General features: G+C 43.6%; 1 protein-coding gene across 12 annotated transcripts in view; it reads left to right on the forward strand.

Annotated features, from left to right (window-relative positions):
- Positions 1–23,385, forward strand: part of PDPK1 (3-phosphoinositide dependent protein kinase 1) — a 148,448-nt gene that overhangs the window by 85,697 nt on the left and 39,366 nt on the right. For 11 of the 12 annotated variants that reach the window (XM_039493310.1, XM_039493308.1, XM_039493306.1 and 8 more), the window contains 3 exons: positions 6,887–7,101; positions 8,931–8,988; positions 12,674–12,826. In XM_039493310.1, coding sequence (XP_039349244.1) covers positions 6,887–7,101; positions 8,931–8,988; positions 12,674–12,826 — 426 coding nt within the window. Of the gene's footprint in view, positions 1–6,886; positions 7,102–8,930; positions 8,989–12,673; positions 12,827–13,410; positions 19,467–23,385 lie in introns of those variants that run through there. The other variant, XM_039493312.1, reaches the window with a different exon arrangement.

Consider the following 23,385-nt stretch of genomic DNA (forward strand, 5'->3'; position numbering starts at 1 on the left):
AAGTACTGATTTTGCCCCAGATCCCTAAGTGGCCCCCTCAAGGATTGAACTAGCCCATTATCTTCTCTTCCAACAGTGGCCAATGCCGGGTGCCCCAGAGGAAATGAACAGAACAAATAATCATTGAGTGATCCATCCCCTGTCGCCCATTTCCCAGCTTCTGGCAAGCAAAGGCTAGGGACACCATTCCTGCCCTTCCTAGCTAATAGCCATTGATGGACCTAGCCTCCACGAATTTATCTAGTTCTTTTTTGAGCCCTGTTATAGTCTTGGCCTTCACAACATCCTCTGGCAAAGAGCTCCACAGGTTGACTGTGTGTTGTGTGAAGAAATACTATCCAGGAGTTTAAAAACTCAGCTACATGTAGCTTCGGAGGAGCAAGTAGTACTTTTTCCAAAAGGGACAGGAATTTGAGGAAAAAGTTAGTGGAGTCAATCTCATACACAGGGGGCAGGCGAGAAAACTCACTGTTGGCAGAAGTGAGTGGCTGCCAGCCTAAGAATGCTGGACAGCTATAAATCAGACCATGGTCAGTTGTTGGATTGAATCAGGGAGTTGGATTTGCAACGTGTTAGAAAGAGAGATGGCAAATTGGCACACAGCAACAATGCTGACGTATAGGAGGGCTACAGAAATGCCCGCTGCTGCGAACTCCTTGAGAGAGAGAGCAAATAAAGAGCTGCAGATGGTGACAAAGATTGTCAGAGAGAGAGGAGACAGAGCTTGGTATGGTTGAACCGAAGGAGATAGACCCACCTGCAGGGTCAATTACTAGAAGTAGGGGGAGAGAATTAGCTCAGGCTGACACGGTATCTTCAGGAGCAAGTCAGAGACTCAGACTCAGGAGCCATAGGGAGAGTCAGAAGAGGAAGTTATCAGGAAAGCAGCTACAAGCAGTCTTCAAACAGAAGAGAGGTCCCAGAGTGGCAGAGCAGGAGGTTGTCAAGTGTGTTCTTAGAGGAGGTAACTAGTGGAGGGAGTGGGGGACACACACTCTCTCCTCTCCTCCGTCAGAGTCCACCTTAGATAGAGAAGAGGAAGTGCCTGTGGAGACACTGATTGTACAGGGACTAGAAGATGCTGCGTCACAAGTGATGTAGGTAATCTCTAGACACAGAGACAACAGCCCAGAGATGACAAAAATACTGTAGTACAAATCTATACATCTATTATAATAAAACAAACAAACAGACCCATAAGAAAAGATATTTAAGCAAGCAAGCTAGCCCTATGGGCTACAGTCCTCTAACTCCCCACAAGGGTAGACTGAAGTTTATATCACACAGCAGAGAGACCACCTTTTGCAAGAGATCACAGGAAATAATCGTTAAAAAGATTCACTATCAATTAGGGTGTGTGTTCAGAGTTCACCAGGAAAAAAAATGGGATTTGTACTTCTTTAAGAATGGTACCTGTTTACTTGAGAAACTGTATTCTAAGATAAGGAGAAAGGTTAGTAAGATTAACCCTTCTACTCTGAGTATTAATAGTTGCTCTAATTAGTGTAACCTCCAATCTTCACATGCACTCACCTATTTCTGTTAAACAAGTGCAAACCTTGACTACAGTCACTAGGAGTTGAGGAACTAATGCAATTTCCATATATTGGTGGCATTTGCTTATAAACAGCAGTTCAAATGCATTCAGTTGAGTCCTCAGAAATGTGCAGGAGATAGTAGCAATCAGTAAAAGCACATCAATCTTACTTGAGAGGTTTTATGCAGTATTGTTGTATCCCTGTCGGTCCCAGGGTATTAGAGACAAGGTGAGTGAGGTAGTATCTTTAGTGGGCCAACTTCTTTTGATAAGAGAGATGTGCTTTTGAGCTACACAAAGCCCAGACCTGAGGAGGAGCTCTCTGTAGCTTGAAAGCCAAGCTTTTCTCAAGTTGGTCCAATAAAAGAGATTACCTCACCCACCTTGTCTCTCTTGAGAAGCTTATGGCATTGAATGGGTGGGGCCCTTTATTTCTAAAATGTTGATGTTATAGTTTCCTTATTCCTTCTGAATCTCCAATCAGAAGTTATTGATTGTTGTTCTTCGAGTGATTGCTCATATAAATTCCAATTAGGTGTGTGTGCGCGCACTGCGTGCACAGAAGTCAGAAACTTTTTCCCTAGCAGCTACCCGTCGGGCTGGCTGGGGAGCCCCTTGGAGTGGTGCCGATATGGCCTTCTATATCAGACCCTGCCAGCCCGACCCCCCTTCAGTTCCTTCTTACCGCCTGTGTCGGTTGTTGGAACAGTGGTCTCTTGTTTTCTCAAGTGCTCCACTAATCCCTAGTGTCTTAATTGTTGCCATTGTAGTTAATTGTTAATAGTTAGCGTTAAGTGTTTTCTCTATAGTGTTAAGTGTAGTTGAGTAGTTGAAGGCAGTTCCACACTCAACAACTGTCCTGCGGGGCTCTGGGGCATACCGTCCCAGGGCTTCAAGCCTTGCATGTCTTGCAACAAGCCCATGCTTATGGGCGATCCCCACGACTCCTGTCTTAAGTGTCTGGGGGAGGGCCATCAGGCTGACTAGTGTAAAATCTGTAAGGCGTTCAAGCCCCGGACAAGAAAAGAGAGGGAAATTTGACTCAAGCAACTCCTCATAGAGTCTGCATTGCGGCCCTCTCAAGACACGGGCCCAAGCGCCTCGGTGCACAGTGTTCCCCCGGCGGTACCGATTACGGTGCCACAGAAGATTCCGCGCCTGCCTCGGGACCAACAATCTCCCGGGCTCTTAGAAAATAACAGAAACAACACTCTGATCCACACAGTAGAGTTTGGTGCCTAACTTCCCTATAGAATCATAGAATATCAGTGTTGGAAGGGACCTCAGGAGGTCATCTAGTCCAACCCCCTGCTCAAAGCAGGACCAATTCCCAACTAAATCATCCCAGCCAGGGCTTCGTCAAGCCTGACCTTAAAAACCTCTAAGGAAGGAGTTTCCACCACCTCCCTAGGTAATCCATTCCAGTGTTTCACCACCCTCCTAGTGGAAAAGTTTTTCCTAATATCCAACCTAAACTTCCCCCCACTGCAACTTGAGACCATTACTCCTTGTTCTGTCATCTGGTACCACTGAGAACAGTCTAGATCCATCCTCTATGGAACCCCCTTTCAGGTAGTTGAAAGAAGCTATCAAATTCCCCCTCATTCTTCTCTTCTGCAGACTAAACAATCCCAGTTCCCTCAGCCTCTCCTCATAAGTCATGTGTTCCAGCCTCCTAATCATTTTTGTTGCCCTCCGCTGGACACTTTTTCCAATTTGTTCACATCCTTCTTGTAGTGTGGGGCCCAAAACTGGACACAGTACTCCAGATGAGGCCTGACCAATGTCGAATAGAGGGGAATGATCACGTCCCTTGATCTGCTGGCAATGCCCCTACTTATACAGCCCAAAATTCCATTAGCCTTCTTGTCAACAAGGGCACACTGTTGACTCATATCCATCTTCTCGTCCACTGTAACCCCTAGGTCTTTTTCTGCAGAACTGCCGCCTAGCCATTCGGTCCCTAGTCTGTAGCAGTGCATGGGATTCTTCCGTCCTAAGTGCAGGACTCTGCACTTGTCCTTGTTGAACCTCATCAGGTTTCTTTTGGCCCAATTCTATAAATTGTCTAGGTTCCTCTGTATCCTATCCCTACCCTCCAGCATATCTACCACTCCTCCTAGTTTAGTGTCATCTGTAAACAGGCTGAGACTGCAGTCCACGCCATCCTCCAGATCGTTAATGAAGATTCATAGATTCTAGGACTGGAAGGGACCTCAAGAGGTCATCGAGTCCAGTCCCCTACCCTCATGGCAGGACCAAAATACTGTCTAGGCCATCCCGCATAGACATTTATCTAACCTACTCTTAAATATCTCCAGAGATGGAGATTCCACAACCTCCCTAAGCAATTTATTCCAGTTTTTAACCACCCTGACAGTTAGGAACTTTTTCCTAATGTCCAACCTGACCCTCCCTTGCTGCAGTTTAAGCCCATTGCTTCTTTTTCTATCCTTAAAGGCTAAGGTGAACAAGTTTTCTCCCCCTCCTTATGACACCCTTTTAGATACCTGAAAACTGCTATCATGTCCCCTCTGTCTTCTCTTTTCCAAACTAAACAAACCCAATTCTTTCAGCCTTCCTTCATAGGTCATGTTCTCAAGACCTTTAATCATTCTTGTTGCTCTTCTCTGGACCCTCTCCAATTTCTCCACATCTTTCTTGAAATGCAGTGCCCAGAACTGGATACAATACTCCAGTTGAGGCCTAACCAGCGCAGAGTAGAGCGGAAAAATGACTTCTCGTGTCTTGCTTACAGCACACCTGTTAATGCATCTCAGAATCATGTTTGCTTTTTTTGCAACAGCATCACACTGTTGACTCATATTTACTTTGTGGTCCATTATAACCCCTAGATCCCTTTCTGCCGTACTCCTTCCTAGACACTCTTCCCATTCTGTATATGTGAAACTGATTGTTCCTTCCTAAGTGGAGCACTTAGCATTTGTCTTTGTTAAACTTCATCCTGTTTACCTCAGACCATTTCTCCAATTTGTCCAGCTCATTTTGAATTATGACCCTATCCTCCAAAGCAGTTGCAATCCCTCCCAGTTTGGTATCATCTGCCAACTTAATAAGCATACTTTCTATGCCAAGTCGTTGATGAAGATACTGTACAGAGCCGGTCCCAAAACAGACCCCTGCAGAACCCCACTTGTTATACCTTTCCAGCAGGATTGGGAACCATTAATAACTACTCTCTGAGTATGGTTATCCAGCCAGTTATGCATCCACCTTGTAGTAGCCCCATCTAAATTGTATTTGCCTAGTTTATCGATAAGAATATCATGCGAGACCATATCAGATGCCTTACTAAAGTCTAGGTGTACCACATGTACCGCTTCTCCCTTATCCACAAGACTCGTTATCCTATCAAAGAAAGCTATCAGATTTGTTTGACATGATTTGCTCTTGTCATATTGAACAAAACCGGCCCCAGGACCAACCCTTGGGGCTCTCCGCTTGATACCAACTGCCAACTAGCTAGACATGGAGTCATTGATCATTACCCGTTGAGCCTGACGATCTAGCCAGCTTTCTATCCACCTTATAATCCAATGAATGGGGAGAGATAGGCACCTTAAAATGCAATCAGCAAAAAACAGCACACTAGGCAGCTCCTTGCCTGGTCTAGCCAGTGGGAGAGGCAGTTATTCTAAGCCCCTTCACTTTCTCAGAGACAGGCACTTGTATCCAGGCTGCAGGAAGACACCTAGATCTGCTAGAGATCTATGAACAGGAATCTGACTCCTGGCTTAGGCATCTATGTAGGTTCTTGTGGGAATGATTTAGGCACCTGTCTCATTCCGTGCAACCTCTGCCACCAGCCATTTTGCAGGTGCTGACGCAACTGCTTACCTTATAACATTTAGCCCATTGGTTAGAGTACCTCGATCTCTCCTGTTTAAGATGGTACACAGTGGATAAAGAAAAAGTGTTTGAGTGAGTGAGAGACAGACAGACAGACAAGGAAGGGCTCTGTAGTCCAGTGGTCAGAGCACTCATTCAGGGGTCAGGAGACCCTGGTTTAAGTCTGCCTGCTCCAATCACTCTGTCTTTATCCTCAAGGGCAAAGCTTCAACAAGAGAGACTGAGAGAGCCCCCACATCAGAATATCCCACAGTTCGGTGGTTAAAGCACTCTCTGTGAGACACAGGAGAGACCCTGTTCAAATCTTTTCCTGCTCTGGCAGAGAACCAAGTTGAACCTAGCTCTCCCCAGGCAAGAGTTGTAACCACTGGGCTAAAAGTTACAAGGTGGGCCATGGCAGCAGCCAACCACCTCCTCAAATTTTTTTTTTTTTTTAAAGGGGGCTTGATCCAGCAGGCACCCTCTAGGTGTGACTATCAAATTGGGCAAGTTAGGCATCTGAATGCCTGTCTTCCCCTGGGGCTCAGGTGGGAGATGGGTGTCCAACGCCTAGAGTGAGGCAGCAGTGCGTATGTCTAGAGACACCAACTTAGGCGCCAAATGAGTTTAGGCACCTACAGAATTCAGTAGGAGTTGTGTGGATCACAGTGGGGGAATCTAGGCACCTAAAAATGGGATTTAGGTACCCAAGTAGTGTTGTGGATTCTACCCCTTTATACCTTCCAGAGTTCCAGGGTATGCAAGAGAGCGTACCTGTTGTTACACCTCTTATGGGGTACTCTTAGCTCATCTGTTATGGTGCATGCTTAACAAATAATAAGGCCAAATAACTAGGAGTAGTGAGATGAAACTGGCAAACGAAAATTCCTAATAAGATGTGTGTTTGGATATGGAATAGTCTTAGAGATTATGGAAGCATTATTCCTGGAGACCAATCAAAATTGAAGTGGATGACCTCATATTTATTCTCCTTTGTCAAGTACTTTGAGATCTATGGATGAATATCTGTTCAAGAGTTAAATATTATTTGTATTAGATTGTGACAAACAGAACACAACCATAAAAGCTAGAGGTGGGAAAGACAATGTATGATTCTAGTGACATTCCTAAAATTAAAGATCCACTGCTTCCAAATACTTAGGCTGTTGAGTTGTTTTTAATTCCATTTTGAATGCATTGAAACATGACTGGCTTTCTGTCGTGTGTGTACACAAGTAATAAATTACCTGATTTGTTTTATAGCTTTTGCTTAACAAACTGATATCTCTAACCCAACTTTGTGACAGTGATGTATTTGCTGTTACAAACCAAGTAATTTCTTGGTTATATTTTTTTAGAGCATATCATTGTAGCAAATCAGCAGTAAAACTTTAGAGTTAAAACAGCTTTTCAGTGTTTTCTATAAAAATGTTGAATATAGCTTTTTATTAAAAAAAAATAAGTGACTAAAATTTGTTTTAATAATTTTTCCTTCTTTAGTATGACAATCTCCTGAGTCAGTTTGGTTGCATGCAAGTTTCTGGTTCGGCATCCTCCCCTTCGCTGTCTGCCCCAGAGACAAGTCACCCACAAACATCAGGGAACATAGAACAGTACATTCATGATCTTGACAATAACTCCTTTGAGTTGGACTTGCAGTTTTCTGAAGATGAGAAGAGACTACTACTGGCAAAACAGGCTGGTGGAAATCCATGGTAAGGTGTTTAAAGTGGTTGATCTGTGATTTTTGTGCTGTAATAAGGAATCTACAAAACAGTAAACCATCCATTCTTGCCTTGGTTCATATTCATCTTTATCAGAATCCTAGTACCTTGTGATGGGCCAGGTGCCCCAGCGCGCGCAGGGGGGCGGGGGGGGCCCAGCACTGCACCACCACTCTTGTTCCGGCCGTCTGCCTCTGGGCGGCGTATGCGGCCCCGCCAGAGTCTCTGGACTCTGGACACCCAGTAGGGGGAGTAGCGGGTCGGAGGTCAGTCGTCGCCGCTCGCAGGGGGGGGCGCGCGCGCCCGAGCGCGCGCGCGAGGCGCGCGCTAGCACGCGCAGCGGGGCCGGTCGGTGGTCGGTTCTCTCGGGCGCCCCCGGCCGGCGCCGGTAGCGCGGCGCGCGGGGCCGCGCGCCGCGCCGGGGCGGTGCGGCCGGCGCGGGCGCGCGGCACCCCGCGGGGTGAGGTGGGGGCGGGGGCGCGGCGGGCGGCGCCCACCCCACCCCCGGGGTGGGGCCGCGCGGCGCGCGCGGCGCGCCGCGCGCGGCGCCCGCGGCCCGCCCGGGCGGGGCGGGGCCCGGGCGGCGGCGCGCGGGCGCCCGGCGCCTGGCGGGGCAGGCGCGCGCCGGCGCCGGCCGGCCGCCCCCTCGGGTGGGGGGGGTGGGCGGGCCCGGGGGTCCTCCGCCGCCCGCCTCTCGGGGGGGACAGGGCCCTGGGGGGGGGGGGGGCCGCCCGCCCCTCTCGCCCCGCCACCGCCCGCCCTGCAGCGCCGCTTACTCCAGCTTTCAGGCTGTCGCCCGCCTCCGCCCGCACACCCGCCTCCGGGCTGCCTGGCTTTTCCTGTCCGTTTCCTGTCCCCCCTGGGTCGGCCTCCCTCCCTCTCTCCGTCTCGGGCGGCCTCCCGCGGCTCCCCCCCCCGGCCTCCCCTCTCTGGCTCTCCCCTCCCTCTCAGACTGTCCGCCGGCTCTGCGGCCCCCCAGCCGGTCCAGCAGCTCCTGTGACAGACACTGCAGGGTTGGCAGCTGGTGCCCAGTTGGAGCTGCTGCCAGCAGTGCCAGAGGAAGTGGCTTCTGCATGTAGTGCCAATGGCCTGGGTGTGGTAAAGGGGCCAGCCTTGCTGCATACCTGAACAGTTAATTTCATTAGTCAAGAAAAGCATAATTACTAAAGATTTTTGCTAGTACCACTTTAAGAATAATGTGCAGTGATAATCTGAAAAATGATGTGTGTGTGTGAGAGAGAGAGAGAGAGAGAGAGTGTGTCATATATAATACTGGGTTGTGTTTTCTCTCTGACTCCATATCAAATGAACTCAGCTAACCAATAAAGAGAGGCTTTTTTATCTGCTACTTCTGTAAAATCAATCTGGGGTCTGAAAACATGATTCTTTGCTTCTCATATATGGGCACCAATAATAGAAGCTCTTCAAGCTAAATTAAGCTCAGTCACACCTCCACAGCACCACTGTCTTCAGATTATACAATCAATAACAGATGCAATCCATCAGTCTTGTCACAGTAGGAATTAAGTTGAAAATAAATTATAACCTCCTGATATCTAGCAAATCATTTTGGGGTAGGAAGAAGAGGTTGAAATTCATCTAATATTTAAAGTTTTATATGCATGACTCATGAACACAGTGGGGAGACCTATAGAGAGAGATTGGAACTTTGTAAAGATTCCAAGGCAATAGATCTTTAGAAGTATCTCAGATAGATTTGAAAGAAAACACTAACTAGGGTAGTTGTGGTTACATTGAGGGGAGAGAGGACAGGGGTGCTTCTGTAATGACAATAATTCTTTCTTTTTTTTTCTTGTTAGGCACCAGTTTGTAGAAAACAACTTAATACTAAAAATGGGTCCAGTAGATAAAAGAAAGGTAAGTCTCATTATCCTGTCTGTCATGATGTAAAATGTTATTGTTCTTGCAGTTGCACCTCTGAGAGATGTATTGCTAAAGAACCTGTCTTTGGAGTTCCCTGATTTGTATAGGTTTTTTAGCTCTGTCCCAAATCTATTGTTCCTTTTATAAAAGATGTCATAACATTTCCTAGCAAACAGCTTTTCACAAATTTAATATCCTTCCTTTAAAAATAAATGTTATGGTACACTCTTTGTAAGCCATTATTGTCCTAAATGTAGTTTTTAATCCTTCTGAGGTAGAATGAAACAATCTCTCATTCTAACAGCAACTCCGCTTTCCTTCCCTCTATCCTACATCTGACTTAGGGCTACTCTGTAGAGGGTGGCAGAGGTGGCATTAAAATCAATTTAGATATTTAAATATAAGGCTGTTGTCACTTAACTGACCCGTTAATTGTCATGGTCTGCTGCCTACAAATGCAGTGTCTTCACCCCAGTCATTATCTACGTACATGTCACTATGCATATTCTCTTAAAAAGTCCATTGTTATGACTGCTCACTTCTGTGCAGGGAGCGAAAATATCTGAAAAGGATGTTGCTCTGCTACAATGTCTATATAACCAGCCATTTTAGTTTTAAAGTCCTCTTGGAACTTTGATAGATGAGGTTTCTGATGGGTTCCTCCCGGGGTGCCACCTGGAACTGAGGTACCAATAAGCTCCCCTGACCCACCAGCCTGGGTTCCCTTTACACTGTACTGCTGTGACCAGCCTGCACTTTGACCAGCACACATACAGATAGGGACACACCCAGCTGCAGTTACATGCAGATGCTGTGATCAGCCCTGCATGGGAAGGCTCCAGGTAGGGAACTTCCTAGCTACTCATCTCCTCCACACACACTCTCCAAGGGTAAACTCAAAATACAGCGTAAGCTCATGAAATTCACACTCCCTAAATGTGGAGAGGAATTCACAACAGCTTTCTGCCCCAAGTTATGACTCTCTCACACTGATTTTAGACAAAGCAAAAACAAGTTTAACTACAAAAGATAATTTTTAAGTGATTATAAAGGATAGCAAACAGATCAAAGCAGACTACCCAGCAAATAAACAAAACATGCAAACTAAGCTTAATATACGACACAGATCGGATACAAATAGCAAATTCTCACCCTAAGTGATGATACAAGCAGGCTGCAGATTAAGGGGCAAGCTACACTTGCTTGCAGCTTGGAATCCCCAGGTGTTCCATTCACAAGCTAAAAATCCCTTTAGCCTGGGTCAAGCACTTTCCTCAGTTCCTCGGGTGTTTGTTCCTCAGGTGTTTCCAGGAGTCTCTTTGGGTGGGGAGTCAGTGAAGAACCAAGATGATGTCATTCCTCTGCCTTGTATAGTTTTGCATATGGCAGGATCCCTTTGTTTCAATGCTTGGTTCCCACGCCAGTCAGTGGAAAAAATACTGATATCCCAAGATGGAGTCCAGCACCAAGTGACCTGGTCACATGTCCCTTTAGTGTCACAGCAGCCATGACTCGGAGGCTGTCTGCAGCGTCCTCAGGAAGGCCCCCAGGTTGGAGATAAGCTTTTTCTAAGGCCTATTGTTTTCTGTAATGGCCCTTCCCCACCCAGCTTTTCAGAATGAAAGCATCTTGTCTAGTGGGCGTTCCCCAGGTGTAAACACATTTGTAATACACATACATTGTCAATATTCTTAACTTCAGATACAAAAATGGTACATACATACAAATATGATAATCATATTCAGTAAATTATACCCTTTCCAATGACACCTCACATGACTTATCTTGCATAATTATTATGTATTTTATGGCATAATCATATCCTAATAATATCACTGAAGAATATGGGGTACAGTGTCATAAGAACATAAGAAAGGCCGTACCGGGTCAGACCAAAGGTCCATCTAGCCCAGTATCTGTCTACCGACAGTGGCCAATGCCAGGTGCCCCAGAGGGAGTGAACCTAACAGGCAATGATCAAGTGATCTCTCTCCTGCCATCCATCTCCATCCTCTGATGAACAGAGGCTAGGGACACCATTCTTACCCATCCTGGCTAATAGCCATTTATGGACTTAGCCACCATGAATTTATCCAGTTCCCTTTTAAACATTGTTATAGTCCTAGCCTTCACAACCTCCTCAGGTAAGGAGTTCCACAAGTTGACTGTGCGCTGTGTGAAGAAGAACTTCCTTTTATTTGTTTTAAACCTGCTGCCTATTAATTTCATGTGGTGACCCCTAGTTCTTGTATTATGGGAATAAGTAAATAACTTTTCCTTATCCACTTTCTCGACATCACTCATGATTTTATATACCTCTATCATATCCCCCCTTAGTCTCCTCTTTTCCAAGCAGTCACAAGGTTAACTATTTAAAATGCTGGTTATGTTGGCACTTCAGCAGAAATGCACTGAGACACATACAAGAATATAGTCAAGAAGCAGAAATTGTTTATACAGTGCTATGTGAGCTTCACAGGCCAATTCAGTCCCTGCCCAAATTACTTACAATGCAAGTTACATATGATGTAGGCAAAGACAAAGTGGAGAGTGGACAAGAAGGGGAACAGGTGAGGAAGGGGCAAACTTTTTATGTAAAGTTAGTGATGTTGTTTTAGTCTAGTCATTTTTTAATTTATTTTTATTAACTTGTACAGGACGTAGGTTTTTTTTGTGTGACTGAGACTGCTAAGGTTGTATGCACATACAAATGTCTTGTTGGTATTACCTTCCAAATATGTTGGGGAAGAGTGAACATGGCTTTTGTAAAGGGAAATCATGCCTTACCAATCTGTTAGAATTCTTTGAGAGAGAGCGAGAGAGAGCAAGCAGATGGGCTAGGGTGATCACATAACACAATGACTAGGGGTCACCTGATGAAATTAATAGGCAGCAGATTTAAAAGAAACATAGGAAGTACTTCACATGACACACAGTCAACTTATGGAACTCGTTGTCAGGGGAGATTGTGAAGGCTAAAAGTATAAATTGGTTCAAAAGAGAATTAGATAAATTTATGGAGGATAGGTCCATCCACAGCTATTAGCCAAGATGGTCAGGGGTGCAGCCCCATGTTCCACGTATCCCTAAACTTCCAACTTCCTGAAGCAACTGGCACTGACCACTGTCAGAGACACAATATCTGGCTAGATGGATCATTAGTCTGACCCCATGTGGTCATTCTTATGTTCTAACACTTTGAAACTGTAATAAATTCAGAAACTTACTAGAAGCCCAACTCTGAAATTAGCCAACCTTATATTAACTATTTCCATAACGATGCCCTGAAAGAATAAGAATCCCATGTTCCTTTATCCATCTATAACAAAAATAGTTCTATCAGTGAGCACAAATACTAGAATGCATACATTATATAGTGATTGTGCTGCCTACCAGTACGCATACAAGGATTTGACAAGATTCCTGATTAGATAAATAAATACTAAAGGCAGTTGTTCCCTGCTCTTTATTAAGGCTGTGATTCAGGAAAGCATATAAGCAATTGCTAAAGCCCATTGACATCACTATGACTTAAGCACATGCTTTAAGAGGGTTGTGGGGCAGGGGGAAGTGAGAAAAAACACACACCAGAGCTCTGAGAGAATAGATCTAATAGTAATATTCATTTCTTCCTTTGCCTTGATACACTTGGTGTTGCTGCTACTGTTCTCCTTGTCAGGGATTGTTTGCTCGTCGGCGCCAATTATTGCTCACTGAAGGGCCCCATCTCTATTATGTGGATCCTGTCAACAAAGTTCTGAAAGGAGAAATTCCATGGTCACTAGAGCTACGACCTGAAGCCAAGAATTTTAAGACCTTTTTTGTTCATACAGTAAGTGACTATCTTTAGGGTTTTTCCCAAAAGTCTTAATAAAATTTTAATCAATTTTCGTTAATAAATTATTGGAAATGAAATTGGAACTTTTTGTTGATAGAAATGTTTTCATTGCCTGTGTACTACAAAGATTTTTACAGTTATTCATGAATGCTAGGCTGCTGGTATTAATGTGTTTTTATGAAAAGAGAGGATTGAAATTTTTTTAACAAAGAAATATAAACTTTAAATGGATTGTGTATTATAGAAAGAAATGCTTCAAGAGTTTGATTTTCATATTAGTCTCTTCAAAATAGTCAAAGCGCTCTTGCATATTGCAACTGATTAAAATTGTGCCAATGACTTACTGTATCAGTTAATCAGTCTACATATCTTAAATGGAAAAATGTCATTTACCAACTGTACAGTTATCCAGAAATAATGTACATTGGTGTATTACTACAATTGATACGTTCCTGAACAGATTTTTAATCACTTAATTCTGAATTAGTTTTCTTGCTACCAGTAGAATATTTGGGTTTTTTTCTGTTTCTTGTTTTATCTGTTTTTGAAATAGTCATTAAACTATTATTTACTTGTAGCCTAACAGGACATATTACCTGATGGACCCAAGTGGGAATGCTCATAAATGGTGCAAAAAGATACATGAAGTTTGGCGGCACAGATACCATCAGAATGCTGCTAAATAGTAAAGCTCATCCAAAATGTCCCAGTCTCCCTACTTGCTGCTAGAACTCCATGTGCAGCCGATCAGAGGAATCTTCCCAACCCATCTATTATCCATCTCAAGGGGAAGCATATGTCTGAAATATTTTGTTTTTTTTAAAAACAACAAACACAAATGGAATTCAGGGTCGCTTTGCTTGCTCTTTGTGCTTCTGTTAAGGCTTCCACATGCATATCGTTGAAGTGAGGATCTTGCTTTTGTGCACTTCAGCTCTGTTTCTGCTGCAAACTAATGGATAGACTTTGCATTACGAGCTTCATTTAAGATCAGTTAAAACTGATCGACACGCACACACCCCAGATCATGTACCGGTCCTGCACTTTATGGGGCTGGGATTATTTCTGTGACTTTCTGATTATCATTAAACTGTATTTCATCAGGGAGCTTTTAAATGCTTCTGCTGAGGTGTAACCACCACCTCCACTCTACTTTCCTTCCCCTGCCCCCTTTTCCTTTTCTAACTGGTATCTGGCATTTGCAGTCAGGTCAGTTGCACCCTTGCATAACTCCTAATATAGTTCTGGTTGCAGGACTTCCGTGGTACTTATTATAATTATGTGAGTAAATCAGATGTATGTGTCTGGCAGTCAGACGCCGATGATACAGGTTGTAAGAAAGTAAAATGCTGAACATGGCACTGAAATTTCTAAAATTGAAATTTTGGCTTTTGAAGTTCATAAAGTTTTAAACATGGAATTTTAATTTGATGCATTTACAAGTTTAATCAAGGGACAATAAACTTACCAGCATGCTTTTAATTAATACTAACTAAATTAACCAGTTAGTATAAAATGTTACTATTGAGGTAGTAATTAGACTCTTCAGCTTTTCAGGAGATGAGGGCAAGTAGCTTTCTTTCCAGGGTATGCATGTATTGTGCATTTTAGTGGGGCCAACCTATTTACTTGGGTAGAGAAGGAAGAGTGAAAACTTTGATGTACAATTGATGACTTGATTTCTCTCTTTGTATAATGAGATGTACAAATATTCTTGTCCTGGTCATTGGCCAAACAACTTGCAGACCTTTTAGCAATTCTGAAAATATTTTAAATGATTTAAATACAATAAGCTTATACACTAATCTGAATAGTTGGAAGTTCAAATGAAAATGTTGACTCAAAGGAGAAAATGTATGGTACTTTAGTCATATCTATAAATGTTTGTTTCATATCGGTCTGCTTCATCCTTTTCAAATTAAATTGTTGTGGTCAAACATTTCCTGTGACACAGCAAAGACTTTGCTTTGTACATGTTAAAAGTAACTTCTCTAATAGTGTTTTCCATATATCTGTGCTTCTGGGTAACCAGATCCCCTGGAAAGAGCATGCCCATGCCTGGACAAAGACATTCCTCCCTCATGTCTAAAGCAGTATAAATACCACATCTATTCACTCATCCATTTTTCAGAAATGTCTCTCATTTTTGCTCCTTTGCCACTTGAATTGTTTTTGTACAAAATACTTCTCTTCCCCCACCCTCAGTCCCCCTCAAAGGAAAATCACCCTGCTGTTGTGTCAAGCCCACTGGTGGATTCCATTTTTGTGGTTAGTCTGAATGTCCTAGAAGTAACCAAGCAATGCTAGATTTCCCATATGCACCTAAAGATGCCTGTTGTGTAACAGTTCAATATGTCAGTATTTTCAGATCCTTAAAGGAGAGTCTGATTAAGTTGCTACTTTTCTCCTAATTCTTTTTGAAGAAGTACCAGTGTGAAGTTAGATCCTGTAGTAAAGAATCCACACCAATACTCTACAACAAATTCACTAACATGCATGGTCATATTTTTGGGGGGACGATGAGGGGGTACAGTGCCTCACAGGCTCCTGGCATAAAGGGAAAAGTAGAGGATATTCCTCCTGTTAAAATCAGATGCTAGTCTGAAAGTGACTTCACCCCTACTCCAAAGGCAAACCATTTGCCACTAAGTTCTTGGAGTAACACAGGACTCCTACAACTATATTAACTCCATAGCCAACATCACAGCCAAGATAACATGGTATTGCTTTTTTTGAGTTTGTGGCAATGGATACCTGTTAGTACCAAAGCTATCCACGTCACCTGTATGTCAATTCTATCTGAAGCAGTGCAGCAGGTTCTGGATTACAAGTCTGTAGCACTGTGCTATAGGCAGGTACTATTCTTGCCTTCTGTAGAAGAGCTTGGTCGTGGTGGAGCTGTACAGCAGCTCAAACATATTTACTGCTGTTACTTTGCTTGCATCTCCAAGCAAAATGCAGCTTTGCAAAGTGGTGGCTTGTTATGGAGTCTAGCAATGACTCTGCTGATTTGAACAGAGGCTAGAGTAGCATCCATAAACCTATTTATTTCAGCTGATTACATGATCCTATTCTTTCTCTAAACACATTTTCTGTAACATCAAATAGTTTAGCAAACCCTCTCTTGTCATTCAGAAATATCTTCTCCTCTTTCTCCCCACTGCTTTTTTAAAAACTGTCCCTATAACATCTGATCCTGCACACACACACTTTCACCCAAAGAAGGTCTCTTGAGAAAGAAAGCAAGAATGATTGCAGTCATTGCTGTGTAGATAGTAAATGTGAGAGCCTGGAAAGTTGGGTGTTTGCATTGTGGGGTACTTTGCTCTTTTAAAAATGACAATATTGCAGTTAGAAACTTCTCCAGGTGGACTCCTGCATTAAGCTCTGTCTCCTCTGCATATTCATGTTCCTCATTATTAAGCCATGCTCAGTAGGTAGGGTTATAGCCCATGAAAAAAGTTGAGTAGTTTTAGCTATATTCTCTATCTAGAACAAGTTACAATATTTAGCACTACCTTCTATAGTAGGTGAAACCTCACAAATAACAAAATCAGCTTCCGAAAGTTTTTTTCATTCTACTTTTTTTCTCAGATTATTTGGACTCAGTCTAAAATGTAATTCACAAACCTTCACTGAGGAATGGACTCCTTTTGCAGTGGAAGGAGGCAAAAGCTGAGTCAAAGGCTTGTCGTCCTTAATCTCTGCTTTATTGGAGGAGAGCAAGTCAAGTGAAACTACTTCATCTCCATGTTTCCCCTCCAGTGAAGAGGAGAATAGGCTAGAAAAGGCTGCTCCTTGCTGTTGCACTTTGGAGGAGGGGAGCCACTCCCAAAACTATTCTGGGAGAGGCTTCCCTTAGTCACTTTCCTGTGGATATAGGGGTATGGTAGTGGAAGATTCAGACTATGGGAGGATAAGGCAAAAGCGCTCATGTGGAATGGGTAAAGTCCATGTGTTTGCAGCCTGCTTACGGACATATCAGGAAGTGCTATGTACTATGGTGGAGTGGTTCCTGCATTGGATAGGTATATCTCAGTGTAGGGATGTCCTCGTGGACAAAGCAGTTGAATGCCTTGTGCAAGAGCACAGTCAGCCGTTCATGAGAATACATGGAGAAGAGTGCATAGAGAAGTGCTAAATGGCCTGCTCTAGGGCTGAGAGCAGGCCATTTAGAAGTCTAATTACTGTAATCATATGATCTCCAGAGGGGACAGAGTAGCTGGCCACTAACAGCCTCATTGTTCTTGAAGATATTTGGGGCAAGGAGTGTAGAGCCTACTGATTCATTCACTCTCCTTTCCCAGCTACAATTACCAAGATTTCCAGAAAGATTGAGTCTGGGTGGCTGAGATTCAGATTAGGAGACATTTAGTTTGAGATCAGACTCCCAGAAGGGTACTCAACTCTGGTGGTGGACCTGCTTTCCATTGAATGGAATCTTGTTGAAGAAAAGGCAGTGGGTTTGGTGCTAGAAAGGATACTTAACCCACCTTCCTTTTCCCTTGGGACATTGACCCAGTCTTGTCTGCTGTACAGCTTTAAAAGTATCAGGGCATGTTCAAGATTCCTTGGCTAGGCTGAGAGTTTGAGGCAGCTGGTGATAAAGCAGTGTCCTAAGCCCTCTTCTGAGCAGGGTTTATTTTAAGGACAGTTAAGTTATAGCTCACATAAGCATTGTTTTTCCGCTTTAGAGGATCTTTTGTATCTATCATGAGCAGTGTACCACAACAGTTTTAAGAGGTGCTGTACTAACAAAGTTGGAGTCTTTAAGGCATCTTGAGAACTATGCAGCATTGCTATTGTCCCATAATGCTGTTGAACTGTGTAGCAGTTCTGCTAGATACAGCTCCAGTAAACTTCCTCAGGGGTGAGTAAAAGTATTATATACATGCTTCAGCTTTTGTGATGTAATATTTGAGGGATGGTATGTTGGACACAGACACCTTCTGTATTGAGCACTTTCAAAAGATCTTGTGGACTTAGCCCTCACAAACTGAAGAGAAATAATTTCTCCTATTCATTTTTGTTGACTTTGGAAATCCAAGTTTAATTATCAGTGATAAAAATCCCCAATTTTAAAATAATATAGACAATAGATGTATGTATGTCTCCTGCAGCCTAGAAGACAAACACTGAAAGTGTGTGCGTGCGGCTGTGTATGTATGTATGGGTGAAGTGGGGGGATATTACATGACGCAGATGCTATGAAGAACTCTGGCTGGATGAGCAATATTATACTCATCCACTTCCAAATTTTTACTATTCATGCTGGACCAAGGAGTCTTTTTGTGAAGAGCTGTATAGATATTTTGGAAATATAGTTCCTGTTGGCTCAAAAACATTTGTGTCCATAAAGAAGGCAGTAGCTTAAATAATGAAGTTCTTTCACCCCAAATCCTGACTGGAAGCTGAATATTCCAGCTGGACCACATAGCTATAATTGTTTACATCTATGATGAGATTCTTTGTTATTCCCACAGGAAACTACTCAGACTAAGACATTCGTTATTATTTCATTCTTAGCTGGGGAACGGATGTACATGATTTGCTAAAGCTGGGCTTTGGGGATGCTACACACAACTCTCTTCCTCGGGCTGGTATTTTAAAAAGAACTGATATGTGTTCACATAGGTGTGGTATTTATACTACTTGAAGCATTTGGTGAATACTTCAACCATTTTGTCTTTAGGCCAATATTTTACTAATTAAACTATGAATCACATCTGCACTGCCTCATGGCCCAGAAAATGTTTGTCTGTAGATACTTCCTTCACTCAGCTTGCAGGTAAGTATTTCTCTTTGATCCAGAGCAGTGTATTTTCAGCTAAAATGGGAAATTTATAATCAAACTGGTAAACTGCATTTCCCTATAAATTGTTTGCACTGTCTTGGAAGAAACACAGCTATAAACAGTGAACAATTTAGAAATGGAAAACCATTTCTTAAACAGTCTGAAGCATGCACGTCCAGTCTGTCTGAGTGACAGTGAATGGAGATAGTTTGAAAAGCTTATGTACCGAGTTTGATTGGATATGGCAGTCTCCTAAATTGCGGCAGAACTCTCAACTGCTGTATCTGTCTAACAAAAAAAACAAACTAGGAACTATAATCAATTTTGATAGATGTTAGCTGTCTTTCAGATTGGTGGCAGTCAGTTATAATGTGTGTAATATTCTCTACCTGGTTTGTAGCTGTAACTGTGATGTACAGAAAAAGCAAAAACTAAGACGCAAACAAAAACAGAAGCAAATAATGCAGTGATATTAGGATAAACATTTTTGTATTTTTATTCTTATAAAGTTATTTGCTGGCTCGCATTGGCCTCTAGTTCAGTCTGTGTTATTTAAATTCTAATATATGAATTATTTGGATTGAATTCATGTTCGGGGCCATGGTGTTGTATGTATTGATGTACAGCCTTGAATGTGAATAATTATTGTAAACTATTTTACACCTTTCTCTGGCTTTATTATAAATTTTCTATTGGTCGATGATTTAATCATATCTCATAATTTAATGACTGTTTGTTCTCCGCCCGACAGCTCTCTGTGCTGTAGATGTAGCTAGTGACTGGATGATGAATTTTCACTTATGTTCGATAGTCTTTTAATAAAAGCATGTAGGGTCCTAGGCCCTGGGCTACCGCCTCTTTTTCTGCGCCGCGCGACTGTCCGTGAGCCGCTGCCGCGGGCGGCTCCTGCCCGCTAGGAACGGGGGGTAGGAGGAGCCGAGCCGGGCCGGGCGAAGGACAAGCGCAGTCTGCGGGTACTTCCGGCGGATGTTACGTTAGTGTGCGGGAGGGGGGAACTCCGAGCGGACACTGCCTGTCTCGAGGGGCCGGCCGGGAGGCGGGCGTGGGAGCGGTGAGTCTCCAGGACGTGCACTTCCAGCGACCGAGTTACGGGCTGGGAACTACCTGCCAGAGGCAGGGGCATGAGGACTGGTATCTGCCCGACCACTTCCGGCGAAAGGGAGTGGGAATCGGTATTACGAACGGATACTTCCGGTAGGAGCGTGCGCGCGGGAGGGGCCGGGGGACCGTTATCCGGGTTGGACCCTTCCGGCGCTGCAGCGAGGATGGCGGCGGAGAATCACTGCGAGTTCCCGGTTCCCTCCATGGGCCTCCTCGGCCTAGTGGGGACAGGCGGGCCCTGCCGCCGCTGTAGCTCTGGGCCCTCCCCTGGTGGGGTCCCAGGTAAATGGGTCCGGCTGAACGTGGGGGGCACCTGCTTCCTCACCACCCGGCAGACGCTCTGCAGGGACCCCAAGTCCTTCCTCTTCCGCCTCTGCCAAGCCGACCCCGACCTGGACTCGGACAAGGTGAGACCGACAGAGGGACCCCCGTGATCTGGGCCAACCCGCGCGGGCCGTGGGGGTCCCTGTCTTCTCGCCACATCGGCTCTGCTTCCAGCCGCGGTCGGGTACGGTTAGGCCGGGCCCCTCCCTGGACCAGCCAAGGGGGATTGTGGGGCTGGGACCTGCTTGTTCTGGGGGGACCCCGCCCCGGCCCGCCCCGTGATGGCTTGGGAAGAGTCAGGTTCTTCTTTTTACCACTACCACCCCATCCTGGGTCCAGGGTGAGAGAGTCACCTAAGATCCAGTCAGGTGAGCGAATGGTTCTGTATGCCCCGCTTTTCTCCCTGTTCTAGCACTCTGAACCATCTCGGTTCTCTCTATATCGCTACCCCCATTAAAATCCTATCAGGAAAAACAGAGTTTGAACAGGCTCGGGTGTGTGGGCCGGAAGGGGTAGGCAGGGCTGGGGATAACCCTGGCAATCTATCGGTGCTGTCTTATAGGACTAAGCTTTGAGAAACATGCCAGGCTTTTTTAGCTGTATGTACTAGTTATATTTAGAGAAGCTCTATGTTAATTTTGCTTTGCAATTTACCAATCAAACCTTTAGTATCATAAGAGTAAATTAACTGTATAATACTTTAGATTGAAGAGAATCCCATATAGTTTAGCAGGAAGTATGAGGTTTCATTTTTTGGTAACAGATATGCATTTTTTTTTGGTAGTCTTATTTATGCTAACAGAACATTCAGGGGTGTTTGCAGTACCATAATCAGAGGAATCCTTTAAGATTATGTAATATGAATATATGTGTTGGAACAGGCCAATTCCTACAGACTACCCATATAGTTAATTTGTTTAGGTTCTTGTACCACACCCATGACCATTTCTATTGATGTGCCCTGCAAATCTCTTAAAAGGAGCACGAGATCTGTATCTATTTGAATTTCTGGGTCACTTTTATTTATTGAGTAAGCTTTTATTTGTCATGGTGCATAGATGTTTTATTTAAATCCTGTCATATTAATTTTGCATTGCCTTGATTCCATAGTTTACAATTTGTGAATTCTGAAACTGAGCTATGCCATTGCTGTACAAAAGAGTACATTGAATACAAAAGAAAAGAAAAGCATATTAGAAACAAAATCCAAAAGGCTAAAGCACTGAATGAGTAAGGGGGGAGGGGAATGGCAATAAGAAAAGGTTCTATCAATATATTAGAAAAAGGAAAGCATAGATCCATTTACTTAATAGTGAAGGGTTGTTGTTGTTGTTTTGAGGCTTCAGTATTCATTGAAAATGTTGATTGTGACCAGATGCTTAACACAGTTAATATTCACAATGTGGGAAGGATCTCAGATCAAAATAGGGAAAGGACAAGTTTAAAGAATATTTAGGTAAGTTAAATGTATGTAAATCGACAGAGCCAGATGCAATTCACCTTAAAGTACTTAAGAAACTAGCCAATGCAATCTCTGAACTTTTAGCAATTGTCTTAAGGAGCTAATGGAGGAAGGTTGAGGTACCAGAGGGCTGGAGAAGGGCAAACGTAGTAGCTATAAAAATGAAAGCTGAGCGATTATAGACACATCAGCTTAACTTTGATACCCATAAAGATACTGGAACAATTTATTAAACAATCAGTTTATTCTAACCTAAAGGATAATAAGGAGATGACTAGTAGCCAACATGGATTTATCAAGAACAAATCGTGACAACCCAAACTTATTTTCTTCTTTGATAAGTTAACTGACCTAGTGGATAGGGAGGAAGCAGTAAATAGGATATATACAGTCTTTAGTAAGCATTTGATCCTGTCCCAAAAGACAGTTTCATAAACAAACTAGGTAAATGAAATTTAGATGGAAATATTATAAAATAGCCTTTGAACCAGTTATGTACCTATTTCCATAGAGTAGATATCAATGGCTTGCTGACAAACTGAGGGATATCTCTCTCTCGGGTCCACACTGTTCAGTATTTTCATTAAATACTTTGATAGAGTGGAGAGTATGCTTATGAATCAGTTATTGTGATGTTTAAACCATTTCTTTGCCTGAAATGTTGCAAATTAGTAATTGGTGTGTAGTTCATGACAAGATGATAGGGTGCTGCTAATCAAACTTTTATGTAAGAGCACAGGCTATCAGATCTCAGTGTGTAATCTCATTGCTGTGTACTTTGGTTCCACTCACCACTCCTGGGGGAGTTCTGCACCACTGTTTGCATGCATAATTATTGAGCTGTGCATATTTTAAATTTTTCGTGTAGAAAAACTTCTGCCAGAAAATTGCTTCAGTCCTGCCTTTTGCCCACCAGAGGGGGCTATGGCACTAGACCAGAGCAGCAGCAGCAGCAGCTCCTGGCCAGCTAGGGAAGAGAAAGAGCCTGCCTTCTTCACAGCGACTGTTAAACCAGGTCATGAGACAGACAGACCGTGGTGCTGCTGGGGGCTCAGATGGGGGTTCATAAGGGCTAGTGGGAGAAGACAGACTGGGGCAGGGGCTGAATGGGAGTGGAGGTGCAGAGCTATGGAGGGAGGGAAATGCAGGGCCACATGAGGACGGTAGAGGGGGTGCTTGACTGAATGGGAAAGGCTAGGGGTCAGCCAGGGTCTGCATGGAGGAAGCTCCCTAACAATCCCCCCCCACACACACACACACACCTTTCCTCCCCCCCAAAAAAACCTGTTCCACACTTTCCGATCCATACCAACACTCTCCAAGTTCACACCCAGGCTCCTTCCCAGCAATTACTTCCCTCTCCGTCAGCTCCTCCATTACCCCTGTCTCCTCCAAGCCTTTGCATTACTTCGGAGGGGTGTGGGAAATACACTTCTGTATTTTACTTTAAATGAATTATTACTTAGAGTTCTGTATTAATATGCCTAGTAAGGAATCTATTTGTCAAAAAACACGTCTTGAGTGTTTTTTCTTGTCTGTATTATTACAGACATACCTATTGACGGGTATTTTGAAATAAATGACCAAAAATAATTGAAACTGGTGTGATTATATTGTGTTGTTTTGACACATAAAATAAGCAGAATTTGAAAATATTGTGCACAGACTTTTTTTGTTGCAGAATTCTCCCAGGAGTAACTCACTAGTTAAAGAAGGTTGAAGTCAGGCTGAAATTGAAGATGAGAATGTAGGTCTGAGAGGCCTTTTGCAATTTGACAGTAACTGGGCAGTTTGTAAAATGGATGTAAAATAGATAACTAGTTATCTTGTATTTAGCATTACATTGTACAT

Source organism: Mauremys reevesii, linkage group 10 (assembly GCF_016161935.1).
Source record: "Mauremys reevesii isolate NIE-2019 linkage group 10, ASM1616193v1, whole genome shotgun sequence".
Taxonomy (NCBI): domain Eukaryota; kingdom Metazoa; phylum Chordata; order Testudines; family Geoemydidae; genus Mauremys; species Mauremys reevesii.